Here is a 16,035-nt window from a genome sequence, read left to right on the forward strand (position 1 = left end):
AAGGTAAATTTTTGCAGAATAAATTCTCCTATTCTTCAAAACAATGTTGACACCCTCCCGGCCATGTTGTTTTGTTCTTTTCATGTGGCACTATGCACAATTCCTTTTATAACATTTTCTTCAACCACCAGCAAACTCAACTCAATCCATTGTCCGTGACTGGGCCACTTCCATCCAAGCATTCATGCCTATATTACAGCCTGTGTATTCATTCTACTCCTGAGCTACAGTGACACCCATTCTTTAAATGGACAGAAGTGTGACGGCCAGTGTTGCCAGATGTACAATTGTATTTGTACGATAACTTTACCCTATATGTACACCTATTATGTTCCATTGGTTAGAACTTGCAAATAATAATTTTCCAAAAAAAAAAAAAAAAAAAAACTCAAAAAACGATAATTTTAAGCCTCTGGTACGATAATCTAACATTTCCCATCTGGCAACACTGGTGACAGCCCAAATCACAGTCGGCTAGCGAGCCACATCTTGTGGTCATCCCATGAAAATTCACCCGTGAAGATAAAGAAAAAAAGGAATAAGAGCAGAACGAGCATGAAATCACGTCTTTTCCTTCCGACTACAGATTTTTTTTTTTTTTTTTGTTTAAATTCCCCTTTAGTTGACACTGAATATGAATGGAAAGAAAAGTGGAGCATATGGCACTGCCTCCTCTACCTGAGGGATGTTCTTAGTGGCGATGATATGTAGCAGTGATCGCATGGCCCCGGTCACAGCCTCCAGGAACTCCTCCTCCTTTGGGATCTCTGAGCACATCAAATAAAGTCATCACGTCAGGTTACCTCTATGTGGACATAAACAAATGCCGATTTCAAATGAGCAGTGAAAATTATTCAACTAAATCTCTTGTCAATTTTACAGATGTGTGTATGTGTAGAGTATGTGGTTTAAAGATTAATATTATCAACCCATCCCATCTTTACACCCTTCAAATGTTTTACTGTTCAAATAAACCAGAATCAATTCTCTACCCATCATGCATTTATGTAATATTTATACTGTAATTACAGACATAAATCAACCTTGATTGAGATTTAAACCGGAATGGATTTAAATGGCCTTTCCTAGTGCATCATGATAATTCCCTTCAGTACATCCGAGATGTCTTCCATAGAATTCTGATAACATTGTCATGGAATAAGGTTGGAATGTTCATCCGAATTAAACCTTTGTCATGGTTGTCACACACTAAAGCAGCACGGATCTCAATGACAGTTATTAAACATTTTATGACAACCATTCTAAGCAGGGGTGATGGAACCAAAACTATAATAGAATAGGTTGATTCCAAACGTTAACCTTTTTCATTTCAGTTCAAACATTCCGATGAATACAATTTCTGAACCCATTCAAACCAAAAGAAAAATAAGGTTCACAAACATCCTCTTTCATCAAATGGCTGGTTTAGAACCTGTCAACCACCTGAGAGCACCAACACATCCTGCATATTTGATGCTACTATGGCATATTCCTGTACGTTCAGATACAACGCAATGAGAAATATTATCATGCGTCAGTTTGACAATATTGACATTTACCAAAACAAGCTCATTTCTAAATGTAACCTATTCAATATCTATATGTCACAGAGCATTCATAGCAGTCTATTTCATATTCATTGTTAAGATATACCTATATTTGCTCCATCTCGCCTAGTCAATTTCTTGCTCAAGTTGAAATATTTCAAACAAACCAGTCGACATCAATCCATTCAATATACACTAGTTCTACGCTCCGTGCTCGTGCAGAATTTTAAGTATTTGCATATAGAACCGCCCGTAATTATCCATATACGGTAATGAAACACCCCCATGAAATGTGGAAACATTTACTAAGCGGAGTGAATGCGTGTTATGAGAGAAATACGCGACAGGCTGACAGACGTGTACACAGTGATGTCGGATATGATATCTATTAACTTCCTAAAGACCATTGCTGCCTGGGCAGCGCAAACACTAATAAAGACCGTTAACCACTGTTTGCCATTGGTGTCATTAATAACCATGCTGGAATATGACTGCCTTTTTTCGTTTTGTTCGATTAATACTAGAGTTGTTCCGATACCGTATCGGCGAGTACGCCGAAAGGCTAGCCTCCGATCCCATATGACGTAATTCATCAACAACACGTGCGGTATCCTCCTACTGAGAGTGAGCATTATAAAACAAATGTGTTTTTAATCGACCGTGAATTAAAGTGTCAATGCTGTTTGTCATTTTAACAGCAGATACTTTCTTAAATGTCATCGTCCCGACAGAGCAGTGTTGACGGGGAGCTCTGATGGGTTCGCTTGCTGGTGTTGTTACCTTGGCTAAAATTGGGACTATTCATAATCCAGCAATAATGGCTGCAGACCTGGAAGCAAAGTACAGCAAGTTGGCAAAGGGGTATTCCAAGGTAAATCACCTTTTCACCAGTAACTTTATATTGTCTTGTTTCCATCTAACGTTAGCTCACACTAACCTAGCTCACGCTAACATGGCTAACTGATCTAAGTTACCTCTCGCACACAATTAATGACATGTTGCGGACAGCCATACCGGTGACAATGTTTAGCTTTTAGTGCCAAATGATAAGAGTCTGAGGCGGAGTCTCAAAAGAGAATGTTAAACATTTATTGTGCAAAAATCACAACAGAGCCTCTACTACTAGCTAACTGAAGTTACCGGAGCCTTCTGGAGTGCAACAACATATAACGTCCGTGTGGAATCAATGTCCCAACAACCTTTCCGTGGGTGAACTCATTGAGCATCCAATTGATGATACTAATACTAATCTATACAATCACCCGTTGTTGAATAAATACCATTACTTTATAGTTATTACTAAAAAACAGTATATATAAAACAGTAGCTGTAAAAAAATAAAAATAAATAAAGTTTTATCATTTATATATATATATATTTTTAATGTATGCACTGGTATCGGATCAGTATCGGTATCGGCCGATACCCAAAGCTTAGGTATCGGAATCGGATCGGGAAGGAAAAAATAGTATCGGAACATCTCTAATTAATACCCAGGGATTAAAGTTCTCAGTCAATTCGATTCCAAATCGCGACGGATTTTCTGTCCATTTTCTACCTGCATGGTTTAATATGATTTGTAGAGGCATACAATCTATTTTGATGTCGGTAGGTAGCCTATATAAATGATATATAACAGCATAGCCTACATTATGCAACAGTAATTTGCGCATAACGCAGCATGGCACAGACACGTCACACAAAGCGCCGCGAAGCCTGCATACAGTAAACTAACTTGATCGTTAATATAACTGTTGTCCTTTTATCTTTACGCTTATGAAAACATTTAATAATATTTATAGGCTATAGGCCCTCGTTTGGCCATAATAGCCTATTCTCAATGGCTAAATCTCCTCGCTGACGGACCCATGTATAGCCTATATCATATTCCTATATGTCTCCAAGGAATCGTGGGGCTCGGGGAAGAAAAGTTGGGAACCCCTGCTATAGCCTATATCCTTTATAATGTTATAGGCTATTTTATGTACAGTAGTCTATTTATGATTTGTTTCCATAGCCGGTGTTGTGCCGAATTCGGACTCCCTGCCAGAATCGGACCCCCCTCGGGAAATCGCGCATACACTCTATCATTCTATCCAGCATGTAATACATTCTTTGTTAGAACTCAACTCGTTATTATTTTGCGCATAGATTGCAGAAATACGGGAACGTTTTGATTATATTTAAAAGGCTTTGACATTGTAAAACGAAATAAGTGGAATTTCGAAGTTGTAAGCAGAATACAAGTCATATCACACACACGATATATGCTACCTGTATCCAGAGCATGTATGCTTTTCATCCATTTAAGACACATTTATTGCAAGGGTTTTGTAATACACATGAACTCAACAAATAACCTCTGTTCTCGTTGCAATGCGTTTTTAATTCTTTCTTATACAGTAGGAAGGGGGAAGAACACTATATTGTGGGTGTTCATATGACTTGTATTCTGCTTACAGCTTCGAAATTCCACTTTTAAATATAATCAAAACGTTCCCGTATTTCTGCAATCTATGCGCAAAATAATAAGAGTTGAGTTACACCCCGTAGTATTCCGATAACGCTATATATAATCCATGCTGCATAACATTTGAACATTAATTACATTAATTAATACGGACTGTATTGATCTATTTATGACGCGATATTAAATCCGACGCCGTACCGGGCCCGTCAGGCTTAAAGTGTCCAGGAGCTCGGCTATGGCACGGGGAAGCAGGACACACAGGGAGGAAGAGTTGGGCACACTCACACAGGCAGTACGGGGAAGCAGGACACACAGGGAGGAAGAGTTGGGCACACTCACACAGGCAGTACGGGGAGGCAGGACACACAGGGAGGAAGAGTTGGGCACACTCACACAGGCAGTACGGGGAGGCAGGACACACAGGGAGGAAGAGTTGGGCACACTCACACAGGCAGTACGGGGAGGCAGGACACACAGGGAGGAAGAGTTGGGCACACTCACACAGGCAGTACAGGGAGGCAGGACACACAGGGAGGAAGAGTTGGGCACACTCACACAGGCAGTACGGGGAGGCAGGACACACAGGAAGAGTTGGGCACACTCACACAGGCAGTACGGGGAGGCAGGACACACAGGGAGGAAGAGTTGGGCACACTCACACAGGCAGCTGCAAAAATTGTAGTGATGGGGGGGAACTTGACAGCAAAGTAGGCGATTAATCTCATAATAAAAATAAATGTTGTTAACCGGTTTGCTTGCCTCAAAAAGTGTGTGTTCCAGAACATTTAACATCACTCTCCTTCCAGGTTATGTTTCCACTCCACCACAAGTATTCTTCTTTATCTATATATAATATATATATATTTATTTTCATTCCCTAAACCGGTTCCATCCCCTTATTCTAAGGCACACCAGCCAAATATGTTACCATGTTAAAACATGTTATGTTACAGCGGTATAATCTGAATGTGGGACCTGCCTGTGGCACCAAACACCAGCACAGACAGGTGTTGCGCGGCCGCCTGCAGGCCTGCTGCTCCTCCGAGGGACTCTGCGTCCATGGCAGAGAGGATGTTATGGAGGCAAGTCAGCGCTCGATACTGCACCCGCTGCATTCTGGGGAAAGAGAGAATAACATCACTTGTCTCTCAAAAATGCTTTGGATTGTTCTCTGTTAACGGCACTGTTACCAATTCCCAGATAAATACAGTCGAAAGTAGGGATGTGCACAAGTACATTTTTGAATGGTCGGTTAGTAGGTGGCTGGTCTGAACGAATAACCAAATATATTCGGTGTGTGTGTCCACATTCACAAAGGCTAGAATAGATGGCGGTAAAAAAGAGAAAGGAATTCTCACGGTGGCTTCTGGCACTCTTGCATGGAACGTACACTCATCTTGCTAGGCTAATTTGATAGCAGATTTTGTGACGAGTCAGCCGTATGGACATGGTGCCACGGTAGGACAACTCCAGTCCACACATCGCACACTAGACAAGAGTTTTGTAAAATTTTCTTGAAGTCTGCCACAGGGCTACATTACAGCCAGCTACTACTGAGCCAAGGGAGAATAACAACACAACAGCACAGCACATGCAAGCCAGAGTGGCTGAAATTGAAAATAGCTTTTCAATCAACATGGTCCCACCAAAGAAATTCTCAATAACCTGTTTTTGACCAGACATTCAAGTTTATGTTCAGTGCCAGATCTATCCTTCCTCTAATGAAAAGGAGAGAATTACTTTTTTATCAGCCCTTTCCAGGAGGGCTTCTGATGACACACATCCATCGCCTCGCTGCCGGGGAACTGGGTCTGTTTGAGTACCTGCAAGGTTGAATTAAAACAATTCATTACTACCACCATCATACATTTCAACACATATCTTGGTCTGTTCATAGCACCAATTTGACCAAGGTCAGGGTGAATCTGTGCCAGTCAGACAGGTAGGACAACAGACTGCTGGCACAGATTAGCCTGTAGTGAGAACACATTGCCTTCCTGATTAACTCCAGACTAGTGTGGACAGCCCCGTTTTTTTTTCAAATGTGTTCGAGTCCATGGGGCTAAGTCTTCATCCCATCACCTAGTATGCAAAACATTTCGGACGGCATCTCAAGGAATCTACCACTGTAATCCATCACCAGCAAACAAGCGCCGAGGCACCAGTGAACCAAGCACCATCTGAAATATTGCATGGTCAGTTTTAGGCTTAAAGGGGAACACCACCCAAATTAAGAGCTGCAACCTGTATGAGTCAATATACATATATACAATACAGAATAAAATGAGTAACAGTGAGGTACAATTCAGAGATACAAAACTTAGGGTAGGGTGCAAATAAGGTATGAACGTAGTGCAAATCTCTTTAATAGATAAATATAAAGTGTGTTAAAGTGTCTAAAGTGAGTAAAGTGAGTGATAAGGTGAGTGTTTGTTTAAAGTGAGTGTGTACATGTGGATGTGTGTGCAGTGAGTGTAGATAATGGGTTGTTCCATAGTGTCATTGTCATTGAGCATCCCGATAGCCTGGGGATAGAAGCTCCTTCTGAGTCTCTCTGTACTGGCCATGAGACTCCGGTAGTGCTTGCCTGACCGCAGCAGTTCAAAGAGGCAGTTGTTTGGGTGACTAGAGTCTTTGATTATTCTCTTAGCCTTGGCCCTGCAACGCTTGTTATAAATGTCCTGGAGAGTGGGAAGCCCACCTCCAATTGTGCGCTCGGCTGAACGGGCCACTCTCTGTAGTCTGCTGCGGTCTTGTGCGGTGCTATTCCCAAACCAGTCTACTTTTAGGACGCGGCTGGGGATACCGTCCGGTCCTGCTGCCTTCCTGGTATTCACTTTCTTAAACGTCCTCCTCACCTCATGTTCTGTTATCATGAACACTGAGTCTCCACCGGCAGTGGCTCCCCTCTCTATAGTAATGTTGTCAACTCAGGAACAGAAAAGTGACCTGCATTTCCCTGGGTGCTCTCCTCTCTGACCTACAGTCCATAAATATTTGGTCTGGCTCTGTACACCACCACAATGGACTTGAAATGAATCAATCAAGATGTGCTTTAAGTGCAGACCTTCAGCTTTAATGTGAGGGTATTAACATCCAGATCAGGTGAAGAGTGTATGAATTACAATAGTTTCTACATGTGCGCCCCCCCCCCCCTTTTTTTTTAAGGGACCAAAAGTAATTGGACAAACTATTACTAATACTTGGTTGCAAATCCTTTGCTGTCGATGACAGCCTGAAGTCTTGAACCGATACATCACCAGACGCTGGGTTTTGTCCCTGGTGATGCTCTGCCAGGCCTCTACTGCAACGGTCTTCAGTTCCTGCTTGTTCTTGGGGCATTTTACCTTCAGTTTTGTCTTCAGCAAGTGAAATGCATGCTCAATTGGATTCAGGTCAGGTGACTGACTTGGCCATTGCATAACATTTTAGTTATTTGGCTTAAAAAACTCATTGTCCATCTGCACTGCGAAGTGCCGTGCAATGAGCTCTGAAGCATTTGGCTGAATATGAGCAGATATTCTTGCCTGAAACACTTCAGAATTCATCCTGCTGCTTTTGTCAGCAGTCACATCATCAATAAATACAACACGCCATAACACTACCACCACCAGGCTTCACTGATGAGGTGGTATGCTTTGGCTCATGAGCAGTTCCTTTCCTTCTCCATACTCTTCTCTTCCCATCATTCTGGTACAAGTTGATATTTGTCTCATCTGTCCATAGGATGTTGTTCCAGAACTGTACAGGCTTTTTAGATGTTTTTAGGCAAACTCCTGTTTTTGAGGCTCACCAATGGTTTACCGCCCTGTGTAACTGCACCCCATTACTTAGTTTAGACTGATGGGGGGGCGGGCCAGTTTCCTCATTTTACTTTTCCGTCAAGCCAACTGAAGAATCCATTGTGATCGCCGGCCCGGAAAACGCTTGGATTATGTATTTACAGTACCCAACGCTGAATCAATAAACGCAATCGATATTTGGAATGGCGATCAGGAATTGGAATAATCTTTTTGGAGAACATCTGATCTGAGGTAAGGAATTTATTTTACCAGTCTTAGGATAACCAGAGCTATTTTCACAGAGATATCAGCGTGTACCCTATGTGTGTGTGTGCGATCAGGAAATAAGAGATTCGATTTTTCAGCTCGCTTCTGTAGCGTGCATAAGTACACATATAATATCGATAATCTAGCGCTTATTTGAAAACGATTCATAAATAGGCAGAAAAATTACAACGTTTTTTGTGTATTCCAGAATATTCCAGTAAAGGGCGTTTATCACAGAATCCTTATATTTTCCTGAAACTTTCAAAAAACAAGTTTTTCAAAATGGTATAAAACGGAAATGAACCGATTAAAAAACAATCCGTTTCGACAATGTTGACTGCAAACAAGTCATTGATAAGCGACGGCCAGATTAGACACAGCCATAATTTAAGACATAGTTTATGCGTTTGCAAATATGAGAGCTCCATCATTGAAGTGGGTGGTGGCAAGGAAGCACTAAAGCTTGCACCGAGCTCCGGCATTGAAAGTGATAATTTCAAATCCATTGTGGTGGTGTACAGAGCCAAAATTATGAAAATTGTGTTGATGTCCAAATATGTATGAACATCTTCCCCAATTCATTGTCTACGGAGCAGCTTCAGTCTTTATACCAGATAACATCATCACACGTTTCAGTTGTTTGGATTGAGGAAAGAGTTCACACATGTTCACTAATACTTTTGGACTGTCTCAGACTCTAGGCATGACATGCATGAAGCAGACTGTAAGGACACAGCTGGAGAAAGAGACTGAGGACACAGACCTTCTCTGGGACACTGCTGCTTATCAAGGCCGCGTGGACCTCGGCTGACAGACAAAGGGGGGACATGAGACTGGAGACCCCGTCACATAGGCCATCAGGACCCATTTCGCCCTCGTCGCCGCTTGACGTCTCCTCCCACTCGTCGTCTGAGGAGTCTGAAAACAGACATGTACACACACACACACTGCTGAGGGCGAGTGAGGAAAGAGTTGTCTGTAGTGTGACAGACACCGACACGACACACACATACACTAAAAAAAGGCATGTCCCCAAACACTCAAATGAGCACCTTTACACAAACAGCTGACAGGGGGGAAAAAGCAATGACTGATATACTGGATGATCAAAGCCATGTGTCACAGGCAATGAAAGGTGATGGGAACTGCCTAGTAGGGGTGGACGGTATAAACGGTATACGGTATAAACGGTATGAATTTGCTCTACGGTATGGATTTTGACTATACCGTGTAACCGGCAGAGCAGCTCTAAAAGAGCAATGACGTCATGTAACCACAGCGCGACTATTTCAATCGCATTTGCCCCTAAAAATAGATAAAATTAGTCATAGATAATAGATATGTGCAAACTGGAAAAAGTTATTTAGGAGGCTTCGCGCAGTGGGCGTGTCAACACGCAATTGTCATTTCATAATAAACACATGGCGCACAGCAAGTTTCAATTTCAGTTCCTGGCATTTTTAACCAGTGGAGAAAGGTAAGGGATTTCCCTATCGTTTTTCTTATATGAATTATTCTACGTTAATAAAACATACCTGGTGATCAACTACAGTTTGCTGTAAACATTATGATATGTGTGTAGTGTTATGATAACGACGGCTGCAGCGGGAGGACGGCTGCAGCAGTGGAGTTGCGAATAGCATGTAGCTGCAGAGCCGCAGAACCATGGGCGCTTTTAGGTCTGGTCACAGGCCCGCTCAACAGCGCCATAGATATCTATAAAACACTAGATAGCTTAAGGCGGAGTCACCAGCGTCACTGAACCGCCGCCATCTTGCTCCAGTTAGCCTTGAGTGAGAGTGAGTGAGCTGCACAGACAAAAATACTCATAACTCGCTGAAATATTGACGGATTTACAAACGGGTTGGTTTGCTATAAACATCAACGATGTAGTTATGATACTGCATACTTATAAAAAAAAATTTAAAGATGTTTTTTTTTACAAACCGCTTGAATCATAGCCACGTTAATAATGCTTGTAATAAACCAAACCGTTTGTAAATCCGTCAATATTTCAGCGAGTTATGAGTATTTTTGTCTGTGCAGCTCACTCACTCTCACTCAAGGCTAACTGGAGCAAGATGGCGGCGGTTCAGTGACGTCGCTCTCAATTGGCCGGCAGCGCGGGCAAGCTATCTAGTGTTCTATATATGTCTTATGAACAGCGCCCCCCCAGCCTAAATATTAAAGGCAACCAACTTGTGTCTAACCACGCCCAACTTGCGTCTAGCCACGCCCCCGCGGCGACGCGGCAGCAGCAGAGCGGTTAAGTTTAGGCATTGTTTCGGAGTTGGTTAAGGTTAGGCATTGTTTCGGAGTTGGTTAAGGTTAGGCATTGTTTCGGAGTTGGTTAAGGTTAGGCATTGTTTCGGAGTTGCTTATGGTTAGAAGGGTTAAGTTTAGGCGCTGTTAAGGAGCTGGTTAAGGTTAGAGTTTGTCTTAGAGAATGGCAATATTTTTTAACGTGCATTCATTTCGCCGGTTAAGTTTAGGCATTGTTTCGGAGTTGGTTAAGGTTAGGCATTGTTTCGGAGTTGCTTAAGGTTAGAAGGGTTAAGTTTAGGCGCTGTTAAGGAGCTGGTTAAGGTTAGAGTTTGTCTTAGAGAATGGCAATAGACAGCCTATTTCCGCGCTGCCGCTCTCTCGCGCTGCCGTGGTCACATGGGCGTATTGGCCAATCAGAGAAACGCTAAACACAAGTTGGTTGCCTAAAATATTCACGCGCCCCCCCACCCAACGGCTGAATTGCCAATGGCTCCTGAAAGCGCCCATGGTTCTGCGGCTCTGCAGCTACATAATGCTTCTAGCAAAATCCAGCATCCAGCCTCGCTGTTTGCAATGGGAGCAGCACGGAGTCTCGACTCGGGACTTATTTTATTTGGAATATAATGACTTTATACGCAAAAGTAGCCTAGTTTTAAGTTAAAATATTATAAATCTACATGCCTTGAGGATGTCATTCTTTATATAGCCTGCCTATCAGGCAAAAAAAATTATTCTAACGGAAACACTGATACCGTGATATATACCGTTACCGTCTATGCTTCAAATTATACCGTGATATACATTTTAGACCATACCGTCCACCCCTACTGCCTAGGGTGGGAAAGAGAGGGGGGGGGGGGGGGGGACACACACACACCGCAGCAACACTCACCGTCAGAGCAGCACATGTTGACGATGATCTCCAGAGATGTCTGCTGGGCCGTCAGCAAGGCTGTCGCCTCCCTCAGCTCCTCCATGTCCCCCTGGACCAACACAACAATTAACTAGGGATGCTCGATATTGGCTTTTTTACCGATACCGATATACCGATATTGTCCAAGTCTTAATTTCCGATACCGATATATGAAGGGTCCCCCCCCCCCCCCCCCCCCAAAACGGAATAATTTCAGGTAATTAACATTACATATCTCTTGTTGTGGAATTAACACAACATTATGCATACTTTTGACAATAAATAAAATCAGAATTTGTTCTTACTTGCTTGCCTGGGTAAATGTAAAAAGAAAAAATTATTTGTTTTGAAAACCGATATATATTTTCCGATATCACATTTTAATGCCGATATCGGCCGATAATATCGGTAGGCCGATAATATCGCACATCCCTACAATTAACCCATGAGAAGTTACATCTATGTACCACCATACCAAAGAAAGTATCACCAGTATTATCCAGTATTAACCCTTTCACTACCACTACCAAAGGGTTAACCCTTTCACTGCGACAATACAGGTTAACCCTTTCACTGCCACACGACAAAGGGTTAACCCTTTCACTACCACACTACAGACATAGTGAAGGGGTTAACCTTCTGTAGTGTGGTAGTGAAAGGGTTAATTGCTAACTTATCCAATAAACCTTTTTTTTTGTTTTCACTATTTTTGGTTACTAATGAATTAGTAATGAGAAAAAAAAGGTCCCGTTTTTCTTTTGACAGATGTTTCACTCGCAACGCAGAGGAAGTCCAGCCGAGTAGAAGCTGAACGTGACCTTTTAATTCTTCTTCTTCGTTAGAAAGACTGGACCTTCCATCCTTTTAGTGGGACGATCATCTACAGTAGGGCTGTCCCCGACTAAGGATTTGTATAGTCGATTTGTAGGCGCCAAAATTAGCTGATTAGTAGACTATAAAAAAATAAATAAAAATAAAAGTATAATATATATATATTTTTTATCATTCCATTTGGGCTGTGGGGTGCTTAATGTCTGAAGGAGTCAACGGGAGGCTTCTTGTCCTCTGCAAAAGCATGCAATTGGTCCACTGATGGATACATCTTGATATTTGTCTAGTCTAGTGAGTTCATTACCAGATGGGTGAAATCCTCTTTCAGTGCCTCTGTGCCTGTTTTCTTAGGCAGTTAGCCTCTGGTATGCATGCCATTAGCCACGCTTCTAGGCCTCTTTTCTTTTGGAAAGAATGATAAAAAATGTTTTAAAGGATAAATAAATAAATAAAAATGATAATTATTCTTTTTTTGGCATTCGACTAAGAGGTTGGCAGTCGACTACGGCTCCTTTCGATCGATTAGTCGACTAATAGGGGTCAGCCCTAATCTACAGTGGTCTAAAAACCACATGAGGGTTCACTTTCAAAAGTGTTATAATAAGTATTCACCACAGAAGTCCTGTATATTAATATTCATGGCCTGGAGGAGAACTGACGGGGGGCTTGACACAACCCCCACTGTGTTGTGTTATTCATATGAAAGGATATTCAGGAAGATCACCATGAATGTCACAGACCGGGGGCCCGCACAGCTCTGACTGGGCTAAAAGTGACAGCTCGGTCTCGTTTGGTTGGAGCTGGGGGGGTGGCAGTGATATTGCTGAGGCAGTGGCTGGTCCCCGAGTGAACCTTGCTGTGTAACGCCCACTCCGCCCCTCCTCTCAGCCCCTCTCTACGATATGACTCATAGTCCGTCTCACAAGTGATTTTCACAAACACGAAACTCTCCAGGTCTATAGGGCGAAGGCATCCTGAGTGGCGTATGGAGCAGCTAACCAGAACCCCTGCATCAGCATTCACCTACTTACTTGTTTATTGCACTATGTTGCTCTATTGGTTGGACTCTTATATTATTACTTGTATTATGCACATCGTTGCGGGCGAGACCCCCCGCATTTCACTGTATACCTGTATGCCGTGACAAAAAACTCTTGTATCTGATGATTAAATATGTGTGAAGACAAGAACACCGCTGTGCATTGGATACTGAGAACTGTGGGAGTATTAAGACGTCACATACAGGCAAGAAGTCGGAGAAGTCGTTGTCTATTTTAGCAGCCTTTCTTTTCCCCTTTCTGCGTCCCTCTCCTTCCTCGTCCTCGTCCTCTTCCTCCATCTCTTCCACAGCCACGTCCTTCGCAGCCTGGTCCTCTATGTCTGCGGCGCGGCGCGCCTCCTCGGTTCGTCTGAGCTCAGGGATCAGCTTGCCGGTGTCCAGCTCCAGGCTCTGACACAAGATGGCGACAACGGCGCTCAGCGTCTGGGCCTGGCGGGCGGCGGGCAGGCTGCTCTTCATGTTCCACACTGACCCTGGATGACACCGCATGACGTTACGCAGTATTAGAATCTAACTGGAGGACATTCAAGTACCCAGTTCATGTTGTACAGTATAACACGTGTTTGAGGAAAGTTGCTATATTGAATTTGGATTTACATCACATTCACCATGTTACAGAGTATAATTAGAAATGTATTTAAACGCATGTCCCTCTGAGAAAGACGTACATATTTGCATTCCACCCAGAAGTTTAGAAAACAGGGACAGCCATTTCTGGCACTCTTGAAGGTAGGACACTTTGAGCGCATTGGCTGTACAGGAATTAACCTGTGGTAGGGCTATCACTTTGTCAGAAAATCTAGCTATCGATCGAACCTGGTAAAATTATAAATGTTTGAACTGTACAAATGTATATTAATTAATTAATTAATTAAGGAATGATTAAATATTCAGGTGTCTTGCTTGTGTGTTGTGTGCTCTCGCTGCACGTCTGCTTCTGTCTCTCTCCTCTCCGCCTTGCTGCTTGACTGACTGCCGAGCACAGTAGAGGAGGGCACACTGGGGCACTGGTACGGGTGCAAAACTCACTACAGGAGCTATATCCACCATTATGAATAAAAGGATGTCTGTCATTTGCCAGGAATGAATGTGTTGCATAGACTGTAAAGACAAGTGCACTCGTAATTGTGAAATGCCTGCCAGAAGAACTCTCTATAATAGTGGAATCTGGTTACATACACGTTTGTATTTGTCATTAGTCATTTGTATCAGTGATTACAAGCTCTTTAAAGTTACAGAAATATAATGTATGCCTTTTGCTTGTTTTAATCAGGTCTGCAGATGCACAATATAAGATAGCACAGATTTTTGTGATAATGACTATTTGATTATAGTTTTGATAATCAATGGCCTAACCTCTATAATGGTAAAGTACAGAGGCATGTGCCATTACACTAGGGCTGGGTGAGTAATCGAGTTTCAATTAACACTTCCCACAATCATGAAAACAAGATCATCAAGATAAAGTGCAACAACGACTGATAGAACAAGAGATTCACCAAGTTTAAAGTGGTGATTTTGTGTTTGCATTGTATTTTTATATATATAAAAAAAGAAAAGTGTCCATTTAGTCACAGTTTAGGAACAGGTATCTTTTTTAAGTATCGGGTTTGGCACCAGAGTCGACTATTGCTTTCTGAGAGACTCCAGGTGAAGCTCGAGTGTCATTTTTGAGTAGTGTGCTGAAGGTTAGAAGATACTTTGAGTCATGTAAAATGCAAAGGTGTAACCAAAGGCCCATAGCTAACGGGTACCTGCACAGAGGGTCCGGAGCAGGATGTGAGCCATGCCTGGCTGAGAAGACAGCATCATGATCTCCAGAGATCCCAGAACGGCAGCGTTCATGCTACACATAAGCTCTGAGTTGTCCTCAGTCACTGTGTGCAAACAGTGGGCTGTGTAAACAAATAATAATGAATAAATAAAAACACTCTACACAATTTTTTTGTTTCAGCTTAAAGGAAAGTAACACCACAAAACACACATCTCATTAGCTTTAGGCGGTCATACAGTACATGTGCCAGTACTATAGACTGGAAATAACATGTCCTCCTATCAAAATTATGTTATCAATCCTAGGGTGATGTTTTTTAAAACAGTTGGGGGATAGCTCTCAGTTGCCAGTAAACAAACAAATAAAAAAACTGAAATCCTGAAATGAAATCCACACTTTGGAAATCATTGCAGTGTTGCTATATCCTATCGATGAGACTGACACATATATATATTTAGCCAGGGGATTCTACTAAAGTAGATGATTGTTGTTTTGCAGTACTGCCTTCCTCTAAATGAGCTACGATAATGAAAGGTAGGCAATGTGATACTGGGTTTATTAATAAGTCATACCAGCCGATAACGCCAGCTCCATGTTCTGTGGATACCTCTCCAAACACTGTAGAACCACATCCAGAAGGCCAGCTTTGTTGAACAGCGACAGTGCCTGGCTACTGCTCTCACTGGCAGAGTGGCAAAATACCAGAGTAGGATTTAAAGCAAGCAAGTCAAACAAACATGAAGTAGGGATCGATCAATATCAGATTGCAAATACATGGGGCCGTTTTATATTCCGATATTCAAAATTGGAATATCAGCCCAGCAACATTACCATCTTTCACAGGCTCTACTAGTACCATATGGAACTAGAGATGGCAAAGAATTCGTAGATACCAATAATTTCAGGCAAGCTTACCTGGAAAGGGAGTAAATAGTCAAATTTTGTAGTATTTTGGTGGAAAACAATACTGAAATATTTTATATCCGAAGTAGTAATACTTTTGCAGGCAAAATGTATGATACCTCTTTTTAAACACAAAATAATTACAAAGATCTGATTAACAAAAGAAAGTTGGCAATCAATTTCAAGTAAATTAAGAAATATAAAATGTATTATTAACTCTCTC

General features: G+C 42.1%; 1 protein-coding gene across 2 annotated transcripts in view; it reads right to left on the reverse strand.

Annotated features, from left to right (window-relative positions):
• heatr3 (HEAT repeat containing 3) overlaps nucleotides 1–16,035 on the reverse strand; it is a 43,103-nt gene that overhangs the window by 2,427 nt on the left and 24,641 nt on the right. Inside the window, exons 5-12 of one of the 2 annotated variants that reach the window (XM_084337207.1) lie at nucleotides 15,482–15,591; nucleotides 14,890–15,012; nucleotides 13,319–13,608; nucleotides 11,224–11,314; nucleotides 8,830–8,984; nucleotides 5,758–5,840; nucleotides 4,997–5,133; nucleotides 679–767 (exon numbers count right to left, since the gene is read on the reverse strand). In XM_084337207.1, the coding sequence (XP_084193333.1) occupies nucleotides 679–767; nucleotides 4,997–5,133; nucleotides 5,758–5,840; nucleotides 8,830–8,984; nucleotides 11,224–11,314; nucleotides 13,319–13,608; nucleotides 14,890–15,012; nucleotides 15,482–15,591 (1,078 nt within the window). Of the gene's footprint in view, nucleotides 1–678; nucleotides 768–4,996; nucleotides 5,134–5,757; nucleotides 5,841–8,829; nucleotides 8,985–11,223; nucleotides 11,315–13,318; nucleotides 13,609–14,889; nucleotides 15,031–15,481; nucleotides 15,592–16,035 lie in introns of both variants that reach the window. The other variant, XM_084337206.1, reaches the window with a different exon arrangement.

The sequence above is a fragment of the Notolepis coatsorum genome (assembly GCF_963971535.1).
Source record: "Notolepis coatsorum genome assembly, chromosome: 20".
Lineage (NCBI taxonomy): Eukaryota > Metazoa > Chordata > Actinopteri > Aulopiformes > Paralepididae > Notolepis > Notolepis coatsorum.